Source organism: Anguilla rostrata, chromosome 1 (assembly GCF_018555375.3).
Source record: "Anguilla rostrata isolate EN2019 chromosome 1, ASM1855537v3, whole genome shotgun sequence".
NCBI classification, from domain to species: Eukaryota; Metazoa; Chordata; class Actinopteri; order Anguilliformes; family Anguillidae; genus Anguilla; species Anguilla rostrata.
The window spans coordinates 14,837,354-14,860,242 of NC_057933.1; the positions used below are offsets into that span (position 1 = coordinate 14,837,354).

The following is a 22,889-nucleotide window of genomic DNA, read 5'->3' on the forward strand; positions in this document are numbered from 1 at the left end:
GCGTGTGCATTTTTGGGTAACTATTGTTTTTGGAAACTATTGTAACCACAAACACGCAATTGTATTGACACAGAGTCGACACGGGCAAAAATTAGTCGTCATGAGTTTTTTTTTTTCCGTCTTCGTTACGGTGCAAGATGCCTCATGGGAGTTTTTTTTCCCTCTTAGTTACAGGGCTAGATGCATCATGGGAGTTTTTTTCCCTCTTAGTTACAGGGCTAGATGCATCATGGGAGTTTTTTTTCTCTTAGTTACAGGGCCAGATGCCTCATGGGAGTTTTCCCTCATAGTTACCGAACACAGAGCCTGATGGGAGTGTCGGTCTGAAAACAAGGGCTGGCTGGTGCTCACAGCCTTTCACATTCTCTGTTCTACAGCTCCAAATGTGACACTGCCAAACTCAAAAACAGTTTTCCACAATAGCAAATATGTGGCAAGAGAATAACATTACAGTATTCATAGCATTTTAGTGCTGTATGAATTTTCAGCAGTGGTTGCACAACATTTTTACTGTAGATTTCAGATGTACTGTAATAGGATTATTTCTACCAAAAGACTTACTTGATTTGGCTGTGTTTATCAGTACAAACTATAATGTGATTATCTCACCAAAAATGCTATTTGAGGTGCTGAAGATACAAGAATCACAGAGATGTCTGTCCAGACATAATTTTATTGTGCTGATACTCCAGTTTGTGGAATTGCAAAACAACAGCTTTCAGTGTCAATGCTACTTCACCTTGCTTAACGAAAATGTATAAAAACAGAACCATTCCAATAAAAAAACCCCCAAAAAAACAAAAAAAAACAAAACATTTTTGACTGGTCCTATTGTAGATAAAGAAATTATTTAAAGGGAGCACAATAATTGCTTTTCGCTGTTACTTTCATCCAGTCCCAATGTAACTACCACCAGTTGGTAGAATGGATGAATAGAGTAGCACATACAAGCTGTACATTTACATGCTCAGGACAGTCTGATTTATATGTTCTTCACCAAGAAAATAAATGACCTCTCATATTACTGAGTGTACATTCAAGTGACAATGCATCATGTGTTCCCTGCAATGAGAGCGCTCCATGTTAAAGGTGCGAGATTGCAGGGAAATATGTTTGTCAGGAGGGGGATTTTACCAGGATCTGTTCCACTTCTCTCTCATGAGGGACAGAGTGCCTAGCAGTTTGAGCACCAGTCCCCAGTATTTCTCCTACTTGGTGCCATTTCTGAAAAATGACAAAGTTTTGGTCTAACTGGAAATGACCTGTGACCAGGTAAAAAAAAAAAAAGTCTGTTACTTACTTTTTCAATGTACAGTGGCCTAATATTTGGTATTTGCACCCGCATGCGCTCTCTGCAACAAAGACTGGCTATAATCAAATAAAATGTGATTATAAAAATACAGCTGAGTATATGACATTTCTATGTACAGAATATATTACATTCTGAATTACCTGTGAACAGCCCGAACAGGGGGGCCATGCAGGAACATATTATCCAAAACAGTGCTTGGCAGTTCCTTCCCTCTAATAAAAAAGCCAGTGCCACAATCACTGCTCTACACTACTAGAAACTCAAAAGAAGATTGCATAGTTTGTGACTTTACAACATAAAACAAAATGGCAACAATGGCATCAACAGGAAATTATGCACTACCTCGTTCCAACAGGCTGGGAAACAAGGTGTACACGCACCCAAAAGACAACCCTCGGTTATAAAATTTAAATAAAAAACACAGGCTAAGGACAGGAAAGACCGCATTGAGACAAAACATTCCTCTTTAAAAACATGACAAATGCTACTCGAGTGAAGGAATCAGCATCAATTCAATGAAAAAAAATTTTCAATAGCTCACTGGCAAACTGCCCCTTAAAAGGAGACTGAAGACCATTGTGTCGTAAATGGTTCAATACAGAATGTTCCCCTATCTGACTTGAGACTTAACCCCCTCTCACACGACAGGCATTATGAGTCTCTACAAGTAGCATGGCCTCTGTACTGACGGAGATGGGCCTCTCTGTATTCAGCACAAGGTGAAATAAATCCAGTCAATCCAATCAGGATGCCATTATTGGGGTATCAGTGTACAGTGCTCAGGAGTGGCATGTCTGGCCCGCTAGAAGAGTATTAAGTCTCAGCTGGCACCTGTCTCCCCATGCAGGAAAGAGAATACCCGTTAGTGTGGGCAAGGGGGAGGTCACAGGGAGGCGGTTCTGGTCTGTCTGTCTCTAGACTGGTCGTGACTTCAGGGTTTGGAGGAATTTCAGATGCAATGATCCTTCTGTAAGGTGCCGGCGAGGGCAGGGGGCCATGCAACAGATCCCGGGTGGGGTGAGGTGGGGGGCTCTTCTAGATCGAACTGGATATAGAGCTCAAAGAGCACAACAGAGAGAAAGTAAAAGCTTTCAAGACTTAAAAAAAAATCCTTTCATTGTATGGCTTGTCTTGATTGGGTGTCTGCATGAGTGGTTTTGACTCCAGAGCACGCAAGGCTAGATTGACAGAACACATATGTATATACATGATAAAGTCATGTGCACCCAGATCCACATCCACACACATGCATGCACGCAGGCACACACACATGCAGGCACACATGCATGCACGCAAGCACATATGCATGCACACACACACGCACGCATGCACACACACACGCACTGTAACCAGTCGGAATATTAATAGTCAGGTATCTCCCTTGGAGGTCTCTCAATGTGTTTACTGCTAAACACAAAACTGAGTGTCTGAAAATGAAGCACTTGCTGCATTCTGGAGTCACAGGCAGAGCTGCAGTCCATCTCTTCTCAAAATGAATATGACAATGACAGAAAACGCAGCATTCGCAAGTATAATTTTTGTTGACAGTTAATAAATACAGAGCACTTTGAAGCAAGCAATAGATAGCTCCCTGTAAACAGGAGTTTCTGCTGCAGTGCTGAGTTAAGTTTAAGAACTTATCTTTTCATGAGCTACACAACCTAAAAGCTCTATCTGGCAGGGTTAGAGGACTGTGGAAAACCCTATTAGGCCATTCAAACCCAGATCCAATGCCAAATGCACTGATGCACTCTACTCTCTGTACACCTAAACCGCCATTCAGCAGAACAGAAATCTAAAGAAGCAGCATTTCATCAAGGTGAGCTTTTAGCTGTGAGGTGCAATCAAAGCACTTGCAGTCTCTTATGCAGCTTGGCAAGCCATTTTCTCTGTAATCCCATAACATTCTGCTTGCTACTCAATAGTTTGTTTTGAGAAGGGGGACTGTGAACCATTGGATTATACTGAATTTTATGTGTGCCAAGAGCTGCTTCTCTTAAGCTCTTATGTCTCTTGGCTTGTCTTCTGCAATTTCATCTTTGCAAATTAAACTAATAAATTAAATTATTTCAATACCATTTTCCAACAGCTCCACAACAATTGAACATCTGGGTGTCATTGATCAGTGCTGACCACAACCAGCAACACACCATAAGTGGGCCAGTGAAAGTATATTCATTTTGCATGTGGAGAGTACTGTAACTAAGCGACAGTAAAAGGACTAAAGCAATTATATCTTCCTGGTTATGTCTGCATACTGGAATGGCATTGTGTAATATGTGTTTTTGGGTTTTATGAGTATGAATGCTCCTTTCTTTGAAGGGTAGACAAAAACACATTGTTTTACAGGGCAGGCATTAGGCATCCCCACACAACTTAACTCAGCAGTGCAACTCCAATACACTGAGGCTGGTCCTCTCAGTCAGAGGTGTTCAAGAGACCACCTCTCCCCATCTGGAGAAAATTTTCTGTAAATATTTCATAAATAGTGAAAATAAATCAAAACAATACATGGATACTATTCAAGTTAAATATATATATTTTTTCAATAAATACATTAAAATATAAATGTATAAATGGGAACATCTATTCACATTATATACTTTTTCGCATTTATATTTCCAATGTGATACCATCTATTTCAAATGCATTTCATTGTGCTACCAATTCACCTCTTACTTCTCAAAGTGGGCATCAATTCTACAAATCATAGCTAGTAAGCTAATAGCTAGTAAGATTAAGAAAGTTACTGGTGAATACAATATATGCCCCCCAAAAGAGATTGTCAAGGCATCATTGATTCACTAATGTTATCACAATGCTGAATGTTCACTTTTGCATCTGGAGCAATGGGACGAAAGGTTTACAGTACAGTAGCTGTGACCAACATATTGATTAAATCATATCTCTGCTGGGTCTAAGTTTTAAAGTTCTCTGTCACCTTGTTTGGATAAACAGAATTAAAATGTACGTTGAGAGAGAGAAACCAAGCTTGACTACTCAGCTGTCTCAAATATGAAGAGACAGTGTCACCTGGATGCCTTGATGCCCATTTAACAAAAATTATTAATTTCACACAAAATGCAATGTAAAATGTACAAAAATGATACCAAAATGGAAATATAAAAGATCTAAAAAGATTAATCAAGCACCTTATAATGACAGAGTTTATTGATTTAATTATTATTATTATTTTACCTTTTTGATGCAATTCACATATTTATATAATACCAACAGGAAATGTTCTCCAAATTCCCAAACCCTGAATTTCTTCATTGTGAATCGACATCATTAAAACAATCTAAATTCCTGGAGATACAGTTAGAACAATAAATAATTCTCTTCTTTATTTTGCATGCAGTAAACTGCATAATATACAAGCAATAGTTAGTTATTAAGTTTCTTTGGCAGGCCAGAATCCAGCTGGACATGCAGAAAGATATTTACAAGGGAAAATAATTTGTCCATTTTACACAAAATATGTTTCTCTTGCTCCTCTCCTCAATGAGAGAAAAGGCATGGGTGCAAATAACTAAAAGAGATAAATTAACAAGAAAACAGTGAGCAGTTCAAAACTGCCCATCGTCTTTCTCTGAGTCGGGTGTGACTGGTCTGGAGACGGTGAAAATGTCCTGGCATTTGATTTTGGTTTTGGGGGCGGAAGTCTGTGGTGGCTTCCTCTTCTCGGAGAGAAGTTTCAAGATCTCAGCCACCTGCGACTCCAGGGAAGCCATTCGGCTGCTGAGTGTCTGAATGTCCTCCTTGAGCTGCAGCTTGGTCTCCTGTAGCGTGGTGTGCAAGGCCTGCTCGGGGATTGGGTAGAAGGGGTGGCGCACCTCCACAGGAATGGGGCTGTGCTCCAGGGGACTGCGGTCCAAGGGGCTCCGCGCCTCCCCCAGCTTGTCTATGCGCAGGTCGCTCTTGGTGATGCCGCTGTCACAGGAGCCCGTCTTGCGCAGGGGGTTCTTCCTGTCCCCCACGCTGCCCCTGCCCTCCGATTCCTGGCTCCTGCTGTCCTCCGAGAGAAGCTCCATGGACCCGGCTTTGGAGACGTTGTTCCAGTCCTCCTTCTTCTCCTCGGGAGCGGCCATGTTGTTTTTCAGGCGCATCCAGCCGCGGTTGCTGGCGGGCTTGAGCCGCATGGGGCTGGTGACCTTGAGGCAGTTCTGGTCGCTGACGGTCAGGCTGGGTTTGAGCTCCATGATGTCGCGATTGTTCTGCTTGCTGGGCTCGCTGGTCTTGATGTACACCAGCGAGTTCTGGATGGGGGTGATCTGGGAGACAGTGACCACGCTGCTGTTGCCGGTGGTGGAGGCCCCGTTCTGCATGGGGTGCGAGTGCTGGAGCGGGTGGTGCTGGTGGGAGTGGGGGTTCAGCTGGTGCTCCGCCTGCAGCTGGTTCTTCTCCAGGTCCAGCTGGGAGGAGCCCTGATTGCGCATCTCCTTCTGCTGCTTGAACTTCTGGAAAAGCTTCCTGACGGGATGGTCCACCGGGATGGAGAGTGTCACCTCATTCTTTTGTCGCTGCCGCTCCTCCTCCTCCTTCTTCACATCTATGATCTTCCGGAAGATTATCTACAAGACACAGGAGAACAAGCTGAAGTGTGGACCGCTCTAGTACAGTTCCTCCCTTACAAAACCATGACAAATGCTTTGCGTGGTACAGTATGTGCAAAACCACCAACTGTATTACTAACCTGTAGCTGAACATTATACAGTAGGAGCACATGATGCCATAACACATTAATTAATGTGGCTTGGGACCTCTATCGATCGCATAAACAGGAAAGTAATAAGAATGGGTGTGTATTGATGGCAGGTATTATCCTCAGTCCACAGGTAGACTGTGGGAATGAAAAGAACTAACCATGAGATAACAGGAATTGCCCTTTGGTGCACTGCTACCTTCCACTGTAATTACGCATTTAAGCATTGCGCATGTAACACTGTATGTAAGTACATGTAAGTGCAGTATGCTATGTCATTACACGTTTTCCCATAGAGTAAGCACATACATACAGTGCTAACATATCAAGTATATAACAACACAGGCACAAGACCACAGTAATGAAATACACAGCACTTTTTACAGGCAAATGTGTGGCATAGGTCATAGGGCAAGCCACCCTATTTCATTTATTGCTTAATCTCTGTAACTTGATGGGAAGAAGTTCTTTTTACCTGCCAATTGATTATTCAGATAATTGGCACTTGTTAACAAAGGAAAATGAAAGAAAATAGATTGAGACCAATGATCTGTTTAAAGTAAAGTTTTCTGCTCCGTCTATTTTCAGCTCAACAACCGTCAGTGAAGTCTTATATTAATTCACCATACAAGCAGACATTATGAAACGGCTTATTAGCGTTTGTTAATAAGCCAGACGGCAGTTATGAGGTCCAGATTGGTTTCTGATGTTGTCCTTTAGGGAGTTCAGTAAGGTTTTGTGGAGACTCTCTGGGGGCTTGTATTGGATTAGTGTGTGTAGAGGTGTGGAGTATTACAGACTGGAGCTCCAAACAGCGGCTCCAGGGCTCCGGCCCAGTGAAGCACAGCTTCAGTCTTTCTGATGGATAGCAGGGCTTGACACTCTCCCTACGTCTTATTTCCTTTGTCTTCATTGACTGTAAAGAGCTGAGTGTGAGCTGCATGCTATATTGACCAAGGAGTAAATGGCTGAGGCCATGCTACAGGCCACACCGGTCACAGCACAGTCCTTGCTGAGCACAGCAAAGCGGTTTAACAGCAAAGCTAAGCGGACCTCAGCACTTCCTCAGGTTTTTTGGACGCCTGTGCTCACACAGAGACTGTGTAAGATTTGCATGCGGGTTCCTCGGAAACGACTGTTTGGCTTCAATAACCTCGGTTAGACAATGTTTTCCCAAACGGCGTGAAAGATTTAGCGTTCATATTCCATTAAAATGTTATTCTCTTAATGAGACGTGGTGAGAGGCAAACGGGACATAAACGCGGTTTTATCACCACGGGCACATCGACAGGCCGCGAGCGCGGGGAGCCGTCGCAGTGCGCGCCGATGAAAGTGGCCCCCGATCGCCCCGACAACAGGCAATCGGTCGAGATATAAATAGAACAACGGCCATCGCGCGCTCTTGTTCTGCCGGCGCTGTTCCTACCCCCAAGTGTTGGCTTTGGGAGGCCGCTGTTAAATAATACATCCAACCTCCTGTGCCATTTTACATTATTTAAGCCACTCTCAGCCAACTTGGAGAGACAGCGCTTCTGGCTAATTATGCTGTAAATGACAAGAATTAGTGGTGGAGAGGCTCATGTGTTATTTTTATTGGCATAAAATCTCTTAGTAGCTGATGGTGAGACTTACTGGGAGCAGTTATTTCACATCTTGCTCTCTGTAGCACTCCTGGCTAGACTCCTCCCCCCCTCTCTGAAAAGCTCTATTACATCCGCTCAGTATTAATGCCGTTTGCTTGTCATGCCGGCGTAATTGCAGTGCAGCTGGGAACCGCACGTTGTTCAGAAGAGAGGCCCTATCAATCAAATGGCCGTGGAGAGGCCGCTTTTCTTTTCCCTTAACGTAATTGATTGACTATTCATTAAGGGTCCTGTCCTTTTCAACCACTTTTGCTGATCGCTAATCTACTTGTGTAATACATTCAGGTGATGTCCGAGGACAGTGAAATTATAATTTGCACTTTCCCTACGGATGGGAAGTTTATTTGTTACTGGGACTTTTCAGACAAGAACAGAGTCAACGACCAGTGTTTAGCACAGTGTTTCTAAGGAGATGGGACTACGATGCAAATGTAATACTGTAGGAGGCCCAGCAGCCCTGCTTTTGATTGAAGGGTGTGCTGTTGCCAGGGTTGGGGAAGCTACTCTGAAAATGAAGAATAACTAGAATTACTAAACATTAGCTAACAGACACAGTTCTGGCACTTGGTCATCCATGATTTCACAAATCCAAAGCCCCAAATTCACCAAGCCAAAAAAAAATAGGCTAAACCCTAATCACATTCCCCAAACGAAATGACACAGTTTGTTTATTAAAAAAACAACAAAATGTGCCTTGCATTACTAAATAACTTAACAGCCAACTACATTAATCTCACGGACGCACCGAAAGAATGACGTGAGGTATAGCTATAGTACAGCAGACTCTGGCTCCACATCCATGAAGTGATTTTGTGTAAGGGCCATTTACTCATGCTGAGGGAAAATAATCCTGTAGTACTTGTTGCAGGCATTTATTTTACTGGACATCACTTTCACGCCAAGTGGTCAGAGACCATAGACAATGTTCCACATCCCCAGCAGAAACAGTTGCAAGAGCCTAAAGGCTATTTTTCCTCTTAAAATAATTAAAGATTAAAAAGCTAAAGCTTGCTTCCACAGTTTAGCCTGTGGGGAAATGTAGCTTTGTCCACACTACCTCGCTACTCAGTTAAAAAAATAACTTTCCTACTTGAACGATAATTGTTTCTCAAAGTAGTTAAGCCACCACATGCTACTGGGAAATGTAGTTAATCTAGTAGCTCTGTTACACTGTCTCCAACATTGCCTGTTGACACATGTACTACACCTTCCCTGTGCAGCAAGTATTCCACACCTGCTGAGAGGCCCTCTGGCTGAATAGAAATCTACATGAGCAACCTCATGCAGATAAGGATCCAGGAGCTTTGATGTGGTTCAAGGTGTCACTGAGACACGGAAGATGTTCTGGGATGACAACGATGCGGATGAGGTGGCACAGATGAAAACAACAGACTTATCGAGGCTCTGCTATGCCAGCAGCAAGGCTTTTGATCAGATGTGCCAGCCCACAGTTCAGAGTGCCAGGGGACTGGGCGTGTCCTGCTGCAGGGCTATTATTTCCCAGTGCAATCAGCAGAAGATTCTGGAAAGAGAAGCCTTTTCTCAGTCAGAGGAAGTTTAATATGCCAAGGGAAGTCAAGCGCGGTTTATGGGTCTTAAACTCTTCAGATGGATTACAAATAAACACATCAATTATTAACAGCTGAGTTCAGAATCAGAACACTGTTCGCAGAACCACTGTCCAAAACTGCTGTTTTTGAAATAAACACTTGCAAGCCAAACCACACCATTTGAGCCTATCAGTATCCAGCATAAACGGGCAACCAGAACAGCGAGCACTTGCACACAGTTACTATACAGTCAGCTCAGTCACTCATGCCACTGACTTCTGATTATGTGGGCGAACACAGCAGCCAGGATTCCAGCAGACGATATCATGCAAAACTGAGAGGAAATTAGAAAAGGCCAAGTGGCAGGCTTTTAGCAGAAGTAGACTAGTTCAGTAAGGAGCCTGATGCCTGGATGACAAGTATCTTTGTTATGAAAAGCTATAAATTCTCCTCACTGTATTTCATAGGACTACCGCAATGCCCCAATAATGAACTCTTTCACATGGAAAAGATACAAAAGAAGAAAAGATTTAAGCCAAAGATCAACTGACCAGATGCAAACTAATAAAACAAGATGGTGCCCACAATCAATTACTCATGAATATTTCAAATCATAAAGTGGGGATTTTAATGGGCACCAAGTTCCTTATGTGTCACTGACTTACTTCTCATTTGCCAGGTGTGTGACAGGTAGAACAAACAATGTTTACCTAGAATGATTTTCAAAGTGATCCAATGACACACAGTTATGAGGACCAATTAAATACCAGTATTTGAGTTCTATGAGAAGCAACAGCAGAAAATAAGAATAATGAGATAAAGAGATTCTGGTGGCTTCAAAATCTCCGTAAGAAACCACACACATAAAACACTGTGTCCCAATTTTAAAAAAGTAATTATTTATGCACCACATTTTTTTGCCTGTTATTCCTAGGGCCGTTTGTCTATACCAGGGGTGTCAAACTGAATCCCAAGGGGGCTGCAGTGTCTGTGGGTTTTTGTGGTTTCCCGTCAATCAGCTGACAATTAAGGCTTTGAAAACAAGGCGTGTGGATTCCCAAGCCAATCAATGACTTAACTGAAACATGGGGGTTGAGAACACCCCAAAAACCAGCAGACACTGCAGCCCTCCAGGACTGGAGTTTGACATCTGGGATATGAACCAGAAGACCTGCAGAGATTTGGACATGTATTTCAATGGTAATCCTCCAGGGGTCCCGATAGACACTCCAACGACACATTCAAGAGACATAAAAACATTTAGTTGATCTGTTATGGGAAGAGTTAGGAAGGAAGGTGAACATGGATGGAAGTTGAAATGCTATGAAAAGCACGTCTTTGAGCCAGTGGTCCTCACTAGTGGTCATGGATGGCTTTCCTTGTCACTCAGAACTTGATTAGAACGGCAATTGATTCGACTGTTTACTCAGGTCAGCCCCTTTCTTTGGTCTGAGTTAGTCACTGATTTTAAGGAATAAACAAAAACTAGCAGATTCTGTGGCTCTCCAGGAACAGGATTGACTATCAGTGCTGTAAAAAGAAAAATGCAACCATATAAAGCAGGGTTCTCCAATCTTAGCTGAAAAGGGCTGGAGAGAGTGTTTTTGTTTTAGTCCAGCATTAAGACATCTGATTCTACTTAAAGTCTTGATTGAAGACCATGATTTGTTAATTAGTTGAATCATGAGCGTGAGCAACGCTGATTCACCCCAGTAGTAATCCTGATGTTGACTGACCAAATTATTGTTCTAACCACACTTCCGTCTGTCCTATTTCATAACAGCTCTTCATGGAACACAATGTGAAATGTTCTGAAAGAGAGAGACATTGTGCAGCTTTTATGATGGTAATAGGTGTAAGAGAAGCGGGTTTCTCCGTCCTGACAGGAAAGCTAGCTTTACTTTAAAATGACCACTCCTGTTTGCCTCAAACCACAAGTACAGTAAGTTCATAAGTTCACAAACAATGCATTAGCCTTTTGCATCCCAAGTGCTGGCACAGTACTCTGGTTCCGTCAGACTGGGAATTTTGTGGCAGTATTAAGAAGATGGTAAGACTCGTTAAATTGTACAGGCTAGAAAACAGGCTTTTCCTTTACTGTATTTGTACTTATATTTCTATGTTGTAACTTGTGGTTCTATTTTTTGTGTGGTTACTTTGTCTTTTATATGGACATTTAAAACTTATCTTAAGCCAAGTAATATCAATTAATCATCTGAATGAATAGTGGCTTTACCCAATTTATCAAATTGATATAATAAATTCTTATGTTCCCAGACTGCAAAACCTGCAAATCCCTTTCACAGACACAATGTACTTCTTATTTTTAGCACTGAGACTTCGATTGACATCATTATTCAAACATGAACTAAACTCTAATACCTCATGCTTTAAAACTAAAACACAGAATAGACCAAAGCCGTAAATATGTAAGTTTCTTTTGACAGTACCCAGTCAAAGAATTAATTGGGCCAATTACATTAAAAAAAAAATCATTTGAAGACAAGAAGCCAGACTATCTGGAGAGTACAGAAGGACACAACAGCAGAATAATGCCAACATGTGAGCCAGTGATGAGGACAGTAGTGGAAAATCACTGGAAACTATTCAATTCCAGTTTATTTGTATAGTGTTTTTTATGAAAGGCATTGTCACAAAGCAGCTTTACAGAGTGAGATCCAGGCCTAAACTTAAAATTATTATGAGTTTCATACAACAAAGTTCTCAAGTAATCAGACAGACTGAACTATCGAAAACAATACCCATTGTTTCCATTCTGTTTAAGACACCAAAGGTTGGTGAAGGGTTTCGGAGGCTGTTGGTACCCAGTCCATGTGTAGACGCTCGTTCCCTCTTCATTATATGATAATTGACTCACAAAGAGCGACTTTTTTTTTCCTTGAGCAGGTGGGAAATTAATTTAATTACAGGCAGCACGACTACAGAGCACTGCAAACTCAGCACGTTTAAATACTCACAAGCCGTTAGATTTATAGCAGTGCACACATCAGCCCGAAACTCCTTGGGTGCACAAGTCTTGAGAAAAATGAAACACTGAAATGATTTATGATCATTTCTCTTTTAATTCTTGCTAAATATTCTTTGTTCCGTTGCACGGAAGGGTCTTAGAAATCAAGTGGTCACAAACCTGTCAGCTGTGCAGACTATGATATATCAAAGGAAATTAGGAATAAAATAAGGAAATTTAAAAAAAAAAAAAAACGTTTAGTTAAATTACCTGTTGCATTTTACTTTGATAGAGTACAGTTGATCCCTACTGGGCTTACATAATAAGCACATAAACATAAAATTTTACTGATGTATTAAGAGAAAGGAAGAATTCAAGGAAGTCTCAGTAAAATGTGCCTGTAAGTGCATGCTTAATGAATATGCTTGCACTGAACAGAGCAAATTTCAAGGGCTTTGCTATTTGGTAAATGGTAAATGGACTGCATTTATATAGCGCTTTTATCCAAAGCGCTTTACAATTGATGCCTCTCATTCGCCAGAGCAGTTAGAGGTTAGGGGTTAGGTGTCTTGCTCAAGGACACTTCGACATGCCCAGGGCGGGGTTTGAACCGGCAACCCTCCGACTGCCAGACAATCGGTCACCACCTGAGCTATATCGCTGAGCTATATGTATCATATAGCAGTTTGTTCTTCCCCTTTTGTTAGACTGTATACTATCCTCTACTGTACATAGTGCATGATATTTATGGACCTGCTTGCTGGATTCAAATGGTTAATTATCATAGGGAGACAGTGTGAAGATGTTCTTCTCATAGACTGACCATAATAATTTCATATCAAGTAGATGAGGAGGGAAGACCGTAAAATCAGTAATCAAGCATAAAATCAGTAACTTGACAAAACAAAACTTAATCAGGCACATTTCCTCACATGTATGTCCCACTACTGACATAGCATTGGTACATTTTATTGTTTTGAAAATTCAAGACAGAATTCTCTCTGGCCACTATTCATTTATATTGCATACATATTTTCAGTCTCAAATTTTTTTTCATTTGCATTTGGAGCTGATTGATATTGATTTCACATGTAACTGGCAAACAGAGTTCATGTGCGAAAACAAATAACTTTTAAAAAAGTTAGTGGCAAAAACTACAGAATGGAGGTGCTAGCATTTGAAATGTGTTTGACATACTGTACATTACGTCATACTTGTAACACAAGCCTCACATTTCCAGCAGTTATCTTTATTTTTTTGTGGTAATGTCAGAGAATAAACATATTTTGAAACTGCCTGATGATTGATATATGAACAAAACCAAAGATAATACCATTCTATGAGTTAATAAGACAGCTCCCTGAGAATGAAAGTGTATGTAGTCACATTGAATTAATCCCGAATGACTTTCTTCTGTCAGTTAATAAGACGGCTATCTCCCAGGGAATGAGACTGCATGTAGTCACATTAAATGAATCCTGAGTGGCTTTCTGCTTCTTAGTGCAAATTAAAAGGAAATTAAGCACTGCATGCATGCAAGCACTAAACACATTCAGACTCTGCAGGTTTGGAAAATTCCTCCTGCACATGAATGCTGTCATTGTCATAAGTGTAATATTCGATATCCTCGGTTGGATGAACATCATTAACATTGTTCATTTGCACACAGAAGGACACTGTGAGGACAGTGAGCAAGCATATTAAGGTAATAACACCGGAATAATCTATGAAACATAAAAAAACTACACTCAGCGGCCATTTTATAAGGTACACCAGCTCGTTAATACAATTAACGTGCTCCACATATAATCCTCTGTCGCCACTCTCACCCCAGACAGTGTAAGCAGGCAATCTTATAATTGTTCCACTATGTTGACCGTATGAGCTTGGAGGAACTTGACTGTGATCCTCTCTTGGAGGAGGACCAACACACAATGTCAAAGTAAACGAGCAGGAATGCAAGCAGGATTGCTGACCATCAGTACGCCCAACACCGCAGCCATGTCATGGTCAGAGCGCTTGCGTGGGCCTCAGAGGAAGCCGTCGCGTGCTGTCGCACGGCTAACGCACACCGAGGCATATTTACATCAGGGGTTGCAGCCACTTACACCCTGATGTGCATTCAGAGAGAGTGTACTCCTCAGCCCGCCGTGAGTCCCGTAGCTATCTGTGCCGGTCCTTTTGGAATGCGTTGCTTTCGGCAGGTCTATTCCTAGGCATGGCATTTTGGTTTTGAGCTAAGGTTCAACTCTGTCGCTTAAAGCCGATCGCAGCAGGGACTGGCGGAGAAGGGAACCCCTGTAGGATGAATCATAAACTCAGGCTCTCTCTGCCGGGGGTTTAATGAGACCTGGCAGTAATTTAGTATCCCGCTTAACCAGTCATGGCAGGGCGGGGCAGTGGCTGGTGGCCTGCCAGAGAGGGTGGCCGCTTCGCTACGGCGTTGTGACCAGCCCCCCCCCCCACTCCCACCCCCCATCCCCCCACGCCAGACGCCAGTCAGCACTTCCTCCCGAATGTGGCCAATCAGCAGATTGCTGTCGGGCCTCTGCTCTCTTTTTGGGGGACTAACCCTTCTCCTCATGTGAATGCTTTTATCTAAATGACTGCTGAGGTCAGAAAACCGATTGCAGTCAAAGAAGGACCGAAAATAATCTACACATTACGGCGTAGCATCTTCTGCAGCCTGTATCGTTCTTGATCAGGGTCCGTGATTCAGTTTGCACAAAATACCGTAATTGAATTCAAGGCAAATGTACAATTAAAGAGAGACAGAATGAAAAATGTTTTGGATCAATTTCGTAATCCATAATCCAGTTTTTCACAGTGTTTGCTCTCAACAACCAGATGAAATGGCTGATTGAACTGAATTGAAAGATGCTAGTGCTGTATTGCTATTCAGAAAGGCAATTGAACTGTTGATAAGACTCAATGAATATCATTAAAAAATAAAGGAGCAATAAAACTAAATTAAATGTTTTGTTTTTTCAAAGAGTTCCAGCATGGATTCAATAAACCTTTGTGCTTAATTTTGACTTTTAGATAAAACGTTTTCAAGACAAATATTTTTTTCCATTGATGGAATTGGTGATCATTGATTGGTGATAATTAAACTTATCAGAAAAAATAAAAATAAAAACAAACTTTAAACTCAATGTTCAGGACAAATGTAGATAAATCCAGGTCTATGGTTTGGAGGTCACAGAGACCATCATGGGCTATGAGGGATTATGTGGTGCAAAATAGAGTGACAAAAAAAAAAAACCCAGGTATGTGCACCATATGACAATTCAATGGTTGCATCATGGCCCCATCTGGACAAGAATGTGAACAATCATGATTTCCAAACACATAAACCCAGAAAAATGATTCATCTTTTTAAGAAAAACTTAAAATCTAACAGAAAATTGTGGAAGGTCAGTGCTCTTGTGAAATGCTCTTGGATGAGCTTTCACATTTTAAACTCTCAGAAAGTACTAGTACTAAGGGTAACAAGGTCCCCATGATGAGGATATTTTTCTCAGTGTGTTGGCCATCTTGGTGATGGCTGCCACTGACAAGAGGATAATCAAGTACCAGTCCTGGATGATAAAATCCTCATAAATCAAACTCTGTAATGCTTTAAAAAAGGTTTCAAGTTCACCAGCAATAGAGGATATTCAACATTCTGTCTGTCATATGAACATAATTGCCTATAAATTATAGCCTATATTGTAGTGTAGTGCACAATAGTGTATTCTATTGTAAATGGCATTGTAACCATATAGGGGTTAAGTAGCTCCTGTTAGGTACTGTTTGTGGCTGGGCAGTGTATATCACATCAACAAGCTCTGTACACTGAAGATAATTCAGTCATACTGGGCGTATCCATCTGGCACTCCACACAGATCTGCTCACCACTTTAGATCTGAATTGTCCCCTGGCTCTTATCTGTAAGGTGCTGAGCAAAGCACTTTGCTCTTGTCTGAAAATGATATATGATGGTGGAATAATAACATTTTCATTGTCCATTCGGATGGTACAATGTCAGCGGGTCAAGAGCCAAGCTAAGCACTGAAACATTGGTGAACATGGCTGTTGTTGTCTGTCACGCTCACTTTCTATAGCTTTCCAAAGCTCCTATCACCTTCTCCAAGTCTGCCGCTCTTTTATTGTCTTTCCTTCTAACTCACTCTCACTTTCATCCTAAGACACATTATTAATGTATGAGCCTTCTGGTGCATCGTGTGTGCAGCTTTGGCCCTAGAGTTTATTCCACTGGCATTCTCCCTGCAGGCATGCAGCTCTGTGGGAAAAGACAGTAAAAGACACATAGACCATAAAAAAAACACAACATGCCTTTGTCAATGGCACTGATGGAAATACTTTTGGAATATCTGATTATCCCCTTGGCACTGTCCATTTGCATTTGAGTGCATACCATGGTAACTCACTTCATTAAATCCATCATGAATGCACTAGGGGTTTAAACATGAGTGAAGGGATTAAGCGCAAACAGACTCATCAGTCAGGGAAAGCCTAAAATGTGCATCTGCTTTCCAAACGACTACTCCCTACACATCCGTTTGGTGACTCAGCAACGATGCTGTATGCTTGTCTTCAGTTATGACAGCAGAAAAGGAGGTGCTCATCTTTTCAGTCAGATCAAGAGGTTAAAAGCTTCATGGTGATATGCTTATCAGGCAGGTGAACTTTTCCATTTCACAACTTTCACAAGCTGTTTTCAGGATAATAATGATGGACATTTCTACTGGGGGAAGAACCACAAAAGCCAAAAAATATGCCAAAGTGCTGAAGCAGATGCTTTCAGTTATACACATGCATTATGTGCCAATGAAGGGTTCACCTGGTTATTTTCGTATTCACCCATTGTAGCTAGCTTGGAAAGCGCACCCTTGTGATTGAAAGCGTTACTGCAGAAAATGGGAGCTAAAGCACCCACACACCAGCACTTCAGACACAGAAAATGAGGAATGTGCATTAATTTCTACTCATTACCCACCGGACACTGCTCTGCCACGTGTATCTTTTCTTTTTCTCGGCTGAGCTTGTCTTGAACCTGAGGTCACGCAGCCAAGCCCCAAAGGGGTACAGTGTCTGCAATCACTCCTCTGTGCTCATCACAGGAAATCCACATGAGAAGCAGTCAGCTGAGAGTAACATGTAATCTCACCATTTCCTCCCCCCGTGGGAAGCTGGACATCATGACTTCTAAAGTCTACATTTAAAAAAAGTACTTTCACAAACATAGCAAAAAAAAAAAAACCACTGCAGGCACAGAGACACGTCCTCTCTCTGGGGATTTCTACTACCAGGAACCTGTGAGCTTTCTCTACCCTCTCTACAACAGACAGCAATTCCTATAGAATAATAAGGCAGGACAGAGTCCAGGTTGGTGCCTCAAGGCGAAATTGCCTTTTAGTGGTGTTTGTTGAGCCTTGAAAGCTCCATTCTTTCAAGCAGTGAACCACTTCAAGGTCAGAGGGGCATTGGAAAATGGCACTGGGCCATTTGAAAATACGGCGCATTTAACCAAAGGCAGCAGGGAGGCAAGGGCGAGGGTGACCAATGGAAGGCCTTGTGCCCGGATGGGTCTTGGGGCTGACTGGGAGCCAGTCTGCACTGAATAGAGAGAAACAGGAGCAGCTGAAGTCATTAGACCCCATTCAGTGTGTGCAGGAGTCAGATGGACCCACAGCACAGACTCATGGGTTAATTCATAAAGCCCACAGCAGCAGAAACCTATTTTTCCATTAATAACTGCTGTCCGAAGGCACATCCTGGCAGTCATCACAGTAAAAAAAAAAAAAGAAGCAACGTGGCAATCTGTCACTCTTGAGAAAGTCTTTGGATGTTCACGTAAGTGCTTAAAATAATTTTGAAGCAGTCCTGAAATGGGTTACCTTTAAATAGTATGGTCCATTGCTCCACAGAAAGTTAGAGGATACAAAAATTGAGGTGACAGTATATAACAGCAATACTGCATATTTTAATGCTCTGTCAAAATATTAAATTTACTCATATTTAATAATACTGTGTGTTTATACAATATAAATAGTGAAAAGGGGAAAAAATAAAGAAATGGAATAAGCACCAAGAAACTGTTTTAAGAAGGTATAATACACTTAGAAATGTTTTCTTAAGCAGTAATAACTGTATCCTAACCTAAAGTGTTACTGACATAGCAAAGATTTGGCACATAAAAACACTTGGACCTAGTTTCAACATCTTAAGGACCCTGAGTTAAATTAATAAATACCAGTCTTGAGAGTTTGCATGAACCTCTAACTCCTCTTCCCTCCATTCACTGAACTGAAAGTTGTTCAATTTTAATCAAAGGAGGAATATATTTGATGTCATCCTGGATAAAATGTTTCCATCACAGCCATGGGCTGTCCTGTGTCAGGAGTGAATGGGGAGGAAATCTACTCACTGATAAGGTACTTGAATGCTCCCACTGTGATCACATCACAGATTGATGGGAATTGAAGGACACTACAAAAAGCCTACTCTTAGGGACCATCACTCTCATGAAAGAAAATCTACAGGCAAGCCAAAGCTCTTTAGTCATTAATGTCTACAGTAGCCTACTTTTCCATTTGAGCGCAGCTGGCATTAAACCATTATCTGACACAGAGAATAGTTTGTCATGAGTCATTATTATGAATTACAAAAGGGAAAAATCTTCATTTCAGCGCTCTTGAAAAGTTACCTTGATCGTCACGCATTGCAACGTGTCTGCGTGATTGTGGAAGACGAGAACTTTCAGTCTGGCATTCCAAACACATCAAGAAAAACAAGTAAAAACTGGAATACATTGATTGATGTTCTGACCCTGCTTTCAGATGTTTTGCCGTAGGAAGTGAAGTATAGAATTTCGATATGTTACTGTGAACCAAAGCATCCCTGATGTGATGCTTCAGACAGCAGGAGTGGGAGACTGCAGTCCACTGAGTCAGTCCCCAGTCAAAGTTCCGCCAGTTCTAAATACCATCTTCTGTTTCAGATTTGTGTTCTCAGACACTCTACGCTGCTTTAAAGCCACCACCCTCATTACCAATATTTCCTGTTAGAAAAAAGGAAATGCAGCCTCGCAAGACAGATTCTGAAAGGAGATTTGATTAGTCTCTGTGTGGTAAACAGGGGCGACGGAGACCCCAGTGGAAACAGTTCTTATTCAAGCACAGGAGGATATCCAGACTTTGCCAAAAAATCTCTCCTGTGGGCTGCTTGGTAGCTCACTTGGTAAAAGCTCCACTTGCAGTGCATGAGTGAGCGCGACGGTATCGGATGAAATCCGGCCAGTGCTAGTGTCGATTGCAGCCGGCAACCCTGGAGGGGCGGTGCACAATTGGCTTTGCATTGCCTAAGGGATAGATGGGAGGGATTTATTTAGCAAGTATAGCTGTGCTCATTTCTCATTGCGATCCCTGTTGGCCAGCCAATCCCCCATGGCTTGCTCTCAGCGCACACGTATGATTGAATGATTGACATTTGAATTTGATTGAGTAGACACGTGAGTATGTGTGTGGGTGTGCGTGTTCACGTGTGGAAAGCTAAGAAAACTTGTGTACATCCATGTGCATGTGTGTATGAATTAATTATTCATTTTATGCATGAGAACAGGCCGGTTTAAAACAGCTGTAATTCCGTGGCTGGTTCATTGCATACTGTGAAATGCAGACTGGGGGAGCAGTTGGGCTAGTCTTATAAATCATGCCTTGAAGTACAGCTGCCTGGCTATGACAGCACACATTTCGAAAAGATAAACAATTCAAACAAATCACAACATCAGCAGAAGATATACTCGTCTATTAAATTCCCATCTGTGACTACTTTCGGTCTTTCAGAAAAAAAAGATTTTGAAGAGGCAGCAAAAGACCTGATCATAGCTAAACTACAGCAAATATGGGAAAGGATTATAAAGTTTAGCATCAGTTAGAGCCAAAATGACAGGAAAACCAAATTACTGCATGCCATTCTGACCTAAATGCTCTTCGTAATCTAGCTGATATGTGTGACAATTTATTATTCTCAATTTGTGACTAATATTATTAAAGCGAGGCTTAGGATTCAAACAAAATTGACCATCCACCTAATCTCAATTTACTGGCTTGACAAAAGATTTGTCTTGTCATTGGACTGTGCACCTTCAAGGGTAACAGTCATCAACATTGCTTTTGGAAATTACCATTAGGAAATGATAAAAAAAATTAGCATAAGGTTGCTGGATCAAAGAAAATCTTTAAAGCAAATCCCAAAATCCAACTGCAAGCATTGAGCGCGAGGATCCTGTCATTAGTACATAGCCTACACGACAGACTAATTGAGGTAAAATAACAAAACTGATGCCAAAGGCTACAATGATGCAACAGCCTACAATAAGTTTTCATTCTTAATAATTCCCTCTCATATCTCAACGTGGTGCAATTCACACCCTCATAAAACCAATGAAAAGCCAGTCCAGCAACACAGACACGTCTATCAAAAAACAGAGGAACGTGACCCTCGGGTCTGTCTGAGGGAGTAACGGTAGGGGCAGGACAGGACAGAACGGACTGTGAGCGTACCCGTTTGCGCAGGTTGCAGGTGAGGATGAGGTTGCGCGAGAAGGAGTTGGCGAAGGCGGTGTAGAACTCCAGCACCTTCAGCAGTGCCTCCCTCCTGATGACATGTAGGTCGCAGTAGGTGAGCGCCCGGACATTGGCGCACGCATGGGCCAAGGTGGTCTCCTTCCAGAAGACGTCCCCAAACACATCCCCTTTACCTGAGAGGGAGAAGGATTTTCTTTCTTTAGTGAAGAATTTTCCATATCAACATCCTCATAATCTTTATGACAGCAGCACTGAGTTGGCATATTCATGCCGTCCAGTGTTGGGAGGCAGTGTAGTATTGGTTAGGGAACAGTACCTGTAATTCAAAGGTTGCAGGCTCAACTCCGACTTGGGGCACTGCAACTATACCCTTGGAAAAGGTACTTAACCCGAATGGCTTCAGCTCCAGCTGTATAAATGGATTATATTTGTAAATCTAAGTTGATCTGGATAAAAGTGTCAGATAAATGGCAAAATGTAATGTAACAGAGCCACAAAATTCACACAGTTAACACAAGGTTAACGCAGTCCTCTTCAGGGAATTTGAAAAGTGTAACAATGTATCAATGCTAGGTTAACAACGAAGCAACCAGCAACATTATCAAGTGTTACATTCATATACTGTGACATAAGAACCATTCTGTACATCTCACTTATAAATAAGCAATTACAGGGAAATGGGCGAGTTATTCATTGCGGACAAAATAGTGCACACAGGCACATTCGCAATGTTTCGGCCACTTGAAATGTCAAGAACACTCCATGTGCTCAGTGTTAACAAATTGTTCTTTATAACCACGGAATCTCGTTGCAATCAAAGTTCCATTGGGAAACTGTGATCAGATTGATTTAGCAGCGAGGCAACAAATAAGCTCGGCTCACGGCTGCATGAAAGTGGTTTATAGTGACTGAGGAGAAAAAAAATGAACCTAATAACGTTGAGGAGAGAGATATAAGTCTTGCGTCTATAGTTCTCAGGCAGGCGTTATGGAACTCATTCAACTCTGTAAAGCCCCCATCGCTCACTGTGGAGGCTCCGCGTGTCTGCGGACTACAAATCACCGGCCAAGCCCCAGTCCTACCCCAGGCTCATGGTATCAACTCAGCTTCCGCTGAAATGAGTCCTCCTCTGGATCTAAGAGGAGAAAGGGACCAACTTCTATGTAGGGCACATTAATCAAATGAATCTAAAAAAAAAGAAATTTGGATGGACAGCTTTGAAAGCTGGCAGGTGGATGGGCATGGCCAGAGCGTCAGGGCGCTGAGTTACACGCCAGTCGGTCTTCTAAGATGGAGGCAGCGGAATATGCTGACGCAGTAACTGACAGCTCCTGGAGGGTGGACTGGCTGGTGCCGTCTGCTGACCGCGCGGTAGAAGCAGGGACAGCTACCCTCCGGCGTTTCTCCCATCAGCCGCTGGAGATAATTGAACAGCTCTGCTGGTTCGGAGGCTGGAAATACCGGGAAATGCTGCAGGCTAATTGGCTCAAATCATCCTCATTTTACTGAACCTGTCATTCTCTCTGGTGGCAGCCATAATTATACACAGGTGAAGGGAGTTAGGTGGCTGTTCCTGCTGAAGGGAAATTGGTGAGAGATGAAATCAACAGCGCTATCTAATCAAATGCAATTTAGCACTATAACAGCCTACTTCTCCCCTATAAATTCATTTAAATTTAGTACAGCACATACATACAAATGCAAAATGGCCATATTCTAAAGTTGGAAGCTGTTTTTCTGGCACCTGACAGAAAATCAATCAAAGAAGAGCCATTCCAAATTACTGGAAACCGGCACCACCTCGCATTAAAGAGACTTTCTGTAATTTCTGCGATGGCGGGTTTGGCCTTCTCCTTCATTATTACATTAAAATAATTATTGACATATTACTGACTGGTAATCAGCCAAGATGTTGTTGGTTGGCTTTGTCGGGCCTGTTTATAAAGGAGGTGTCTGCTGTGCCTCCAGGGACAGACCTACACTAAACTTGTGTGGGGTTTGGCTCTCCAGCAACCTTGCATAGAGAATGTTCTTTATTTTTCCATGAACCTGTATTGGGATATTTTCTTTTTGTTGTTCTCTATTTTATTTTGAAGTGAATAAAACAGCTATTGGGC

At 42.0% G+C, this 22,889-nt stretch overlaps 1 protein-coding gene across 4 annotated transcripts in view; it reads right to left on the bottom strand.

Moving 5' to 3' along the window:
- Window positions 1-653: 653 nt before the first annotated feature.
- The window catches only part of LOC135248996 (potassium voltage-gated channel subfamily H member 5), a 76,265-nt gene continuing 54,029 nt past the window's right edge, over window positions 654-22,889 (bottom strand). For all 4 annotated transcript variants that reach the window (XM_064324180.1, XM_064324178.1, XM_064324198.1 and 1 more), the window contains 2 exons: window positions 20,749-20,945; window positions 654-5,886 (listed from right to left, as the gene is read on the bottom strand). In XM_064324180.1, the coding sequence (XP_064180250.1) occupies window positions 4,882-5,886; window positions 20,749-20,945 (1,202 nt within the window). In that variant the 3' untranslated portion in view covers window positions 654-4,881. The remainder of the gene's footprint in view (window positions 5,887-20,748; window positions 20,946-22,889) is intronic.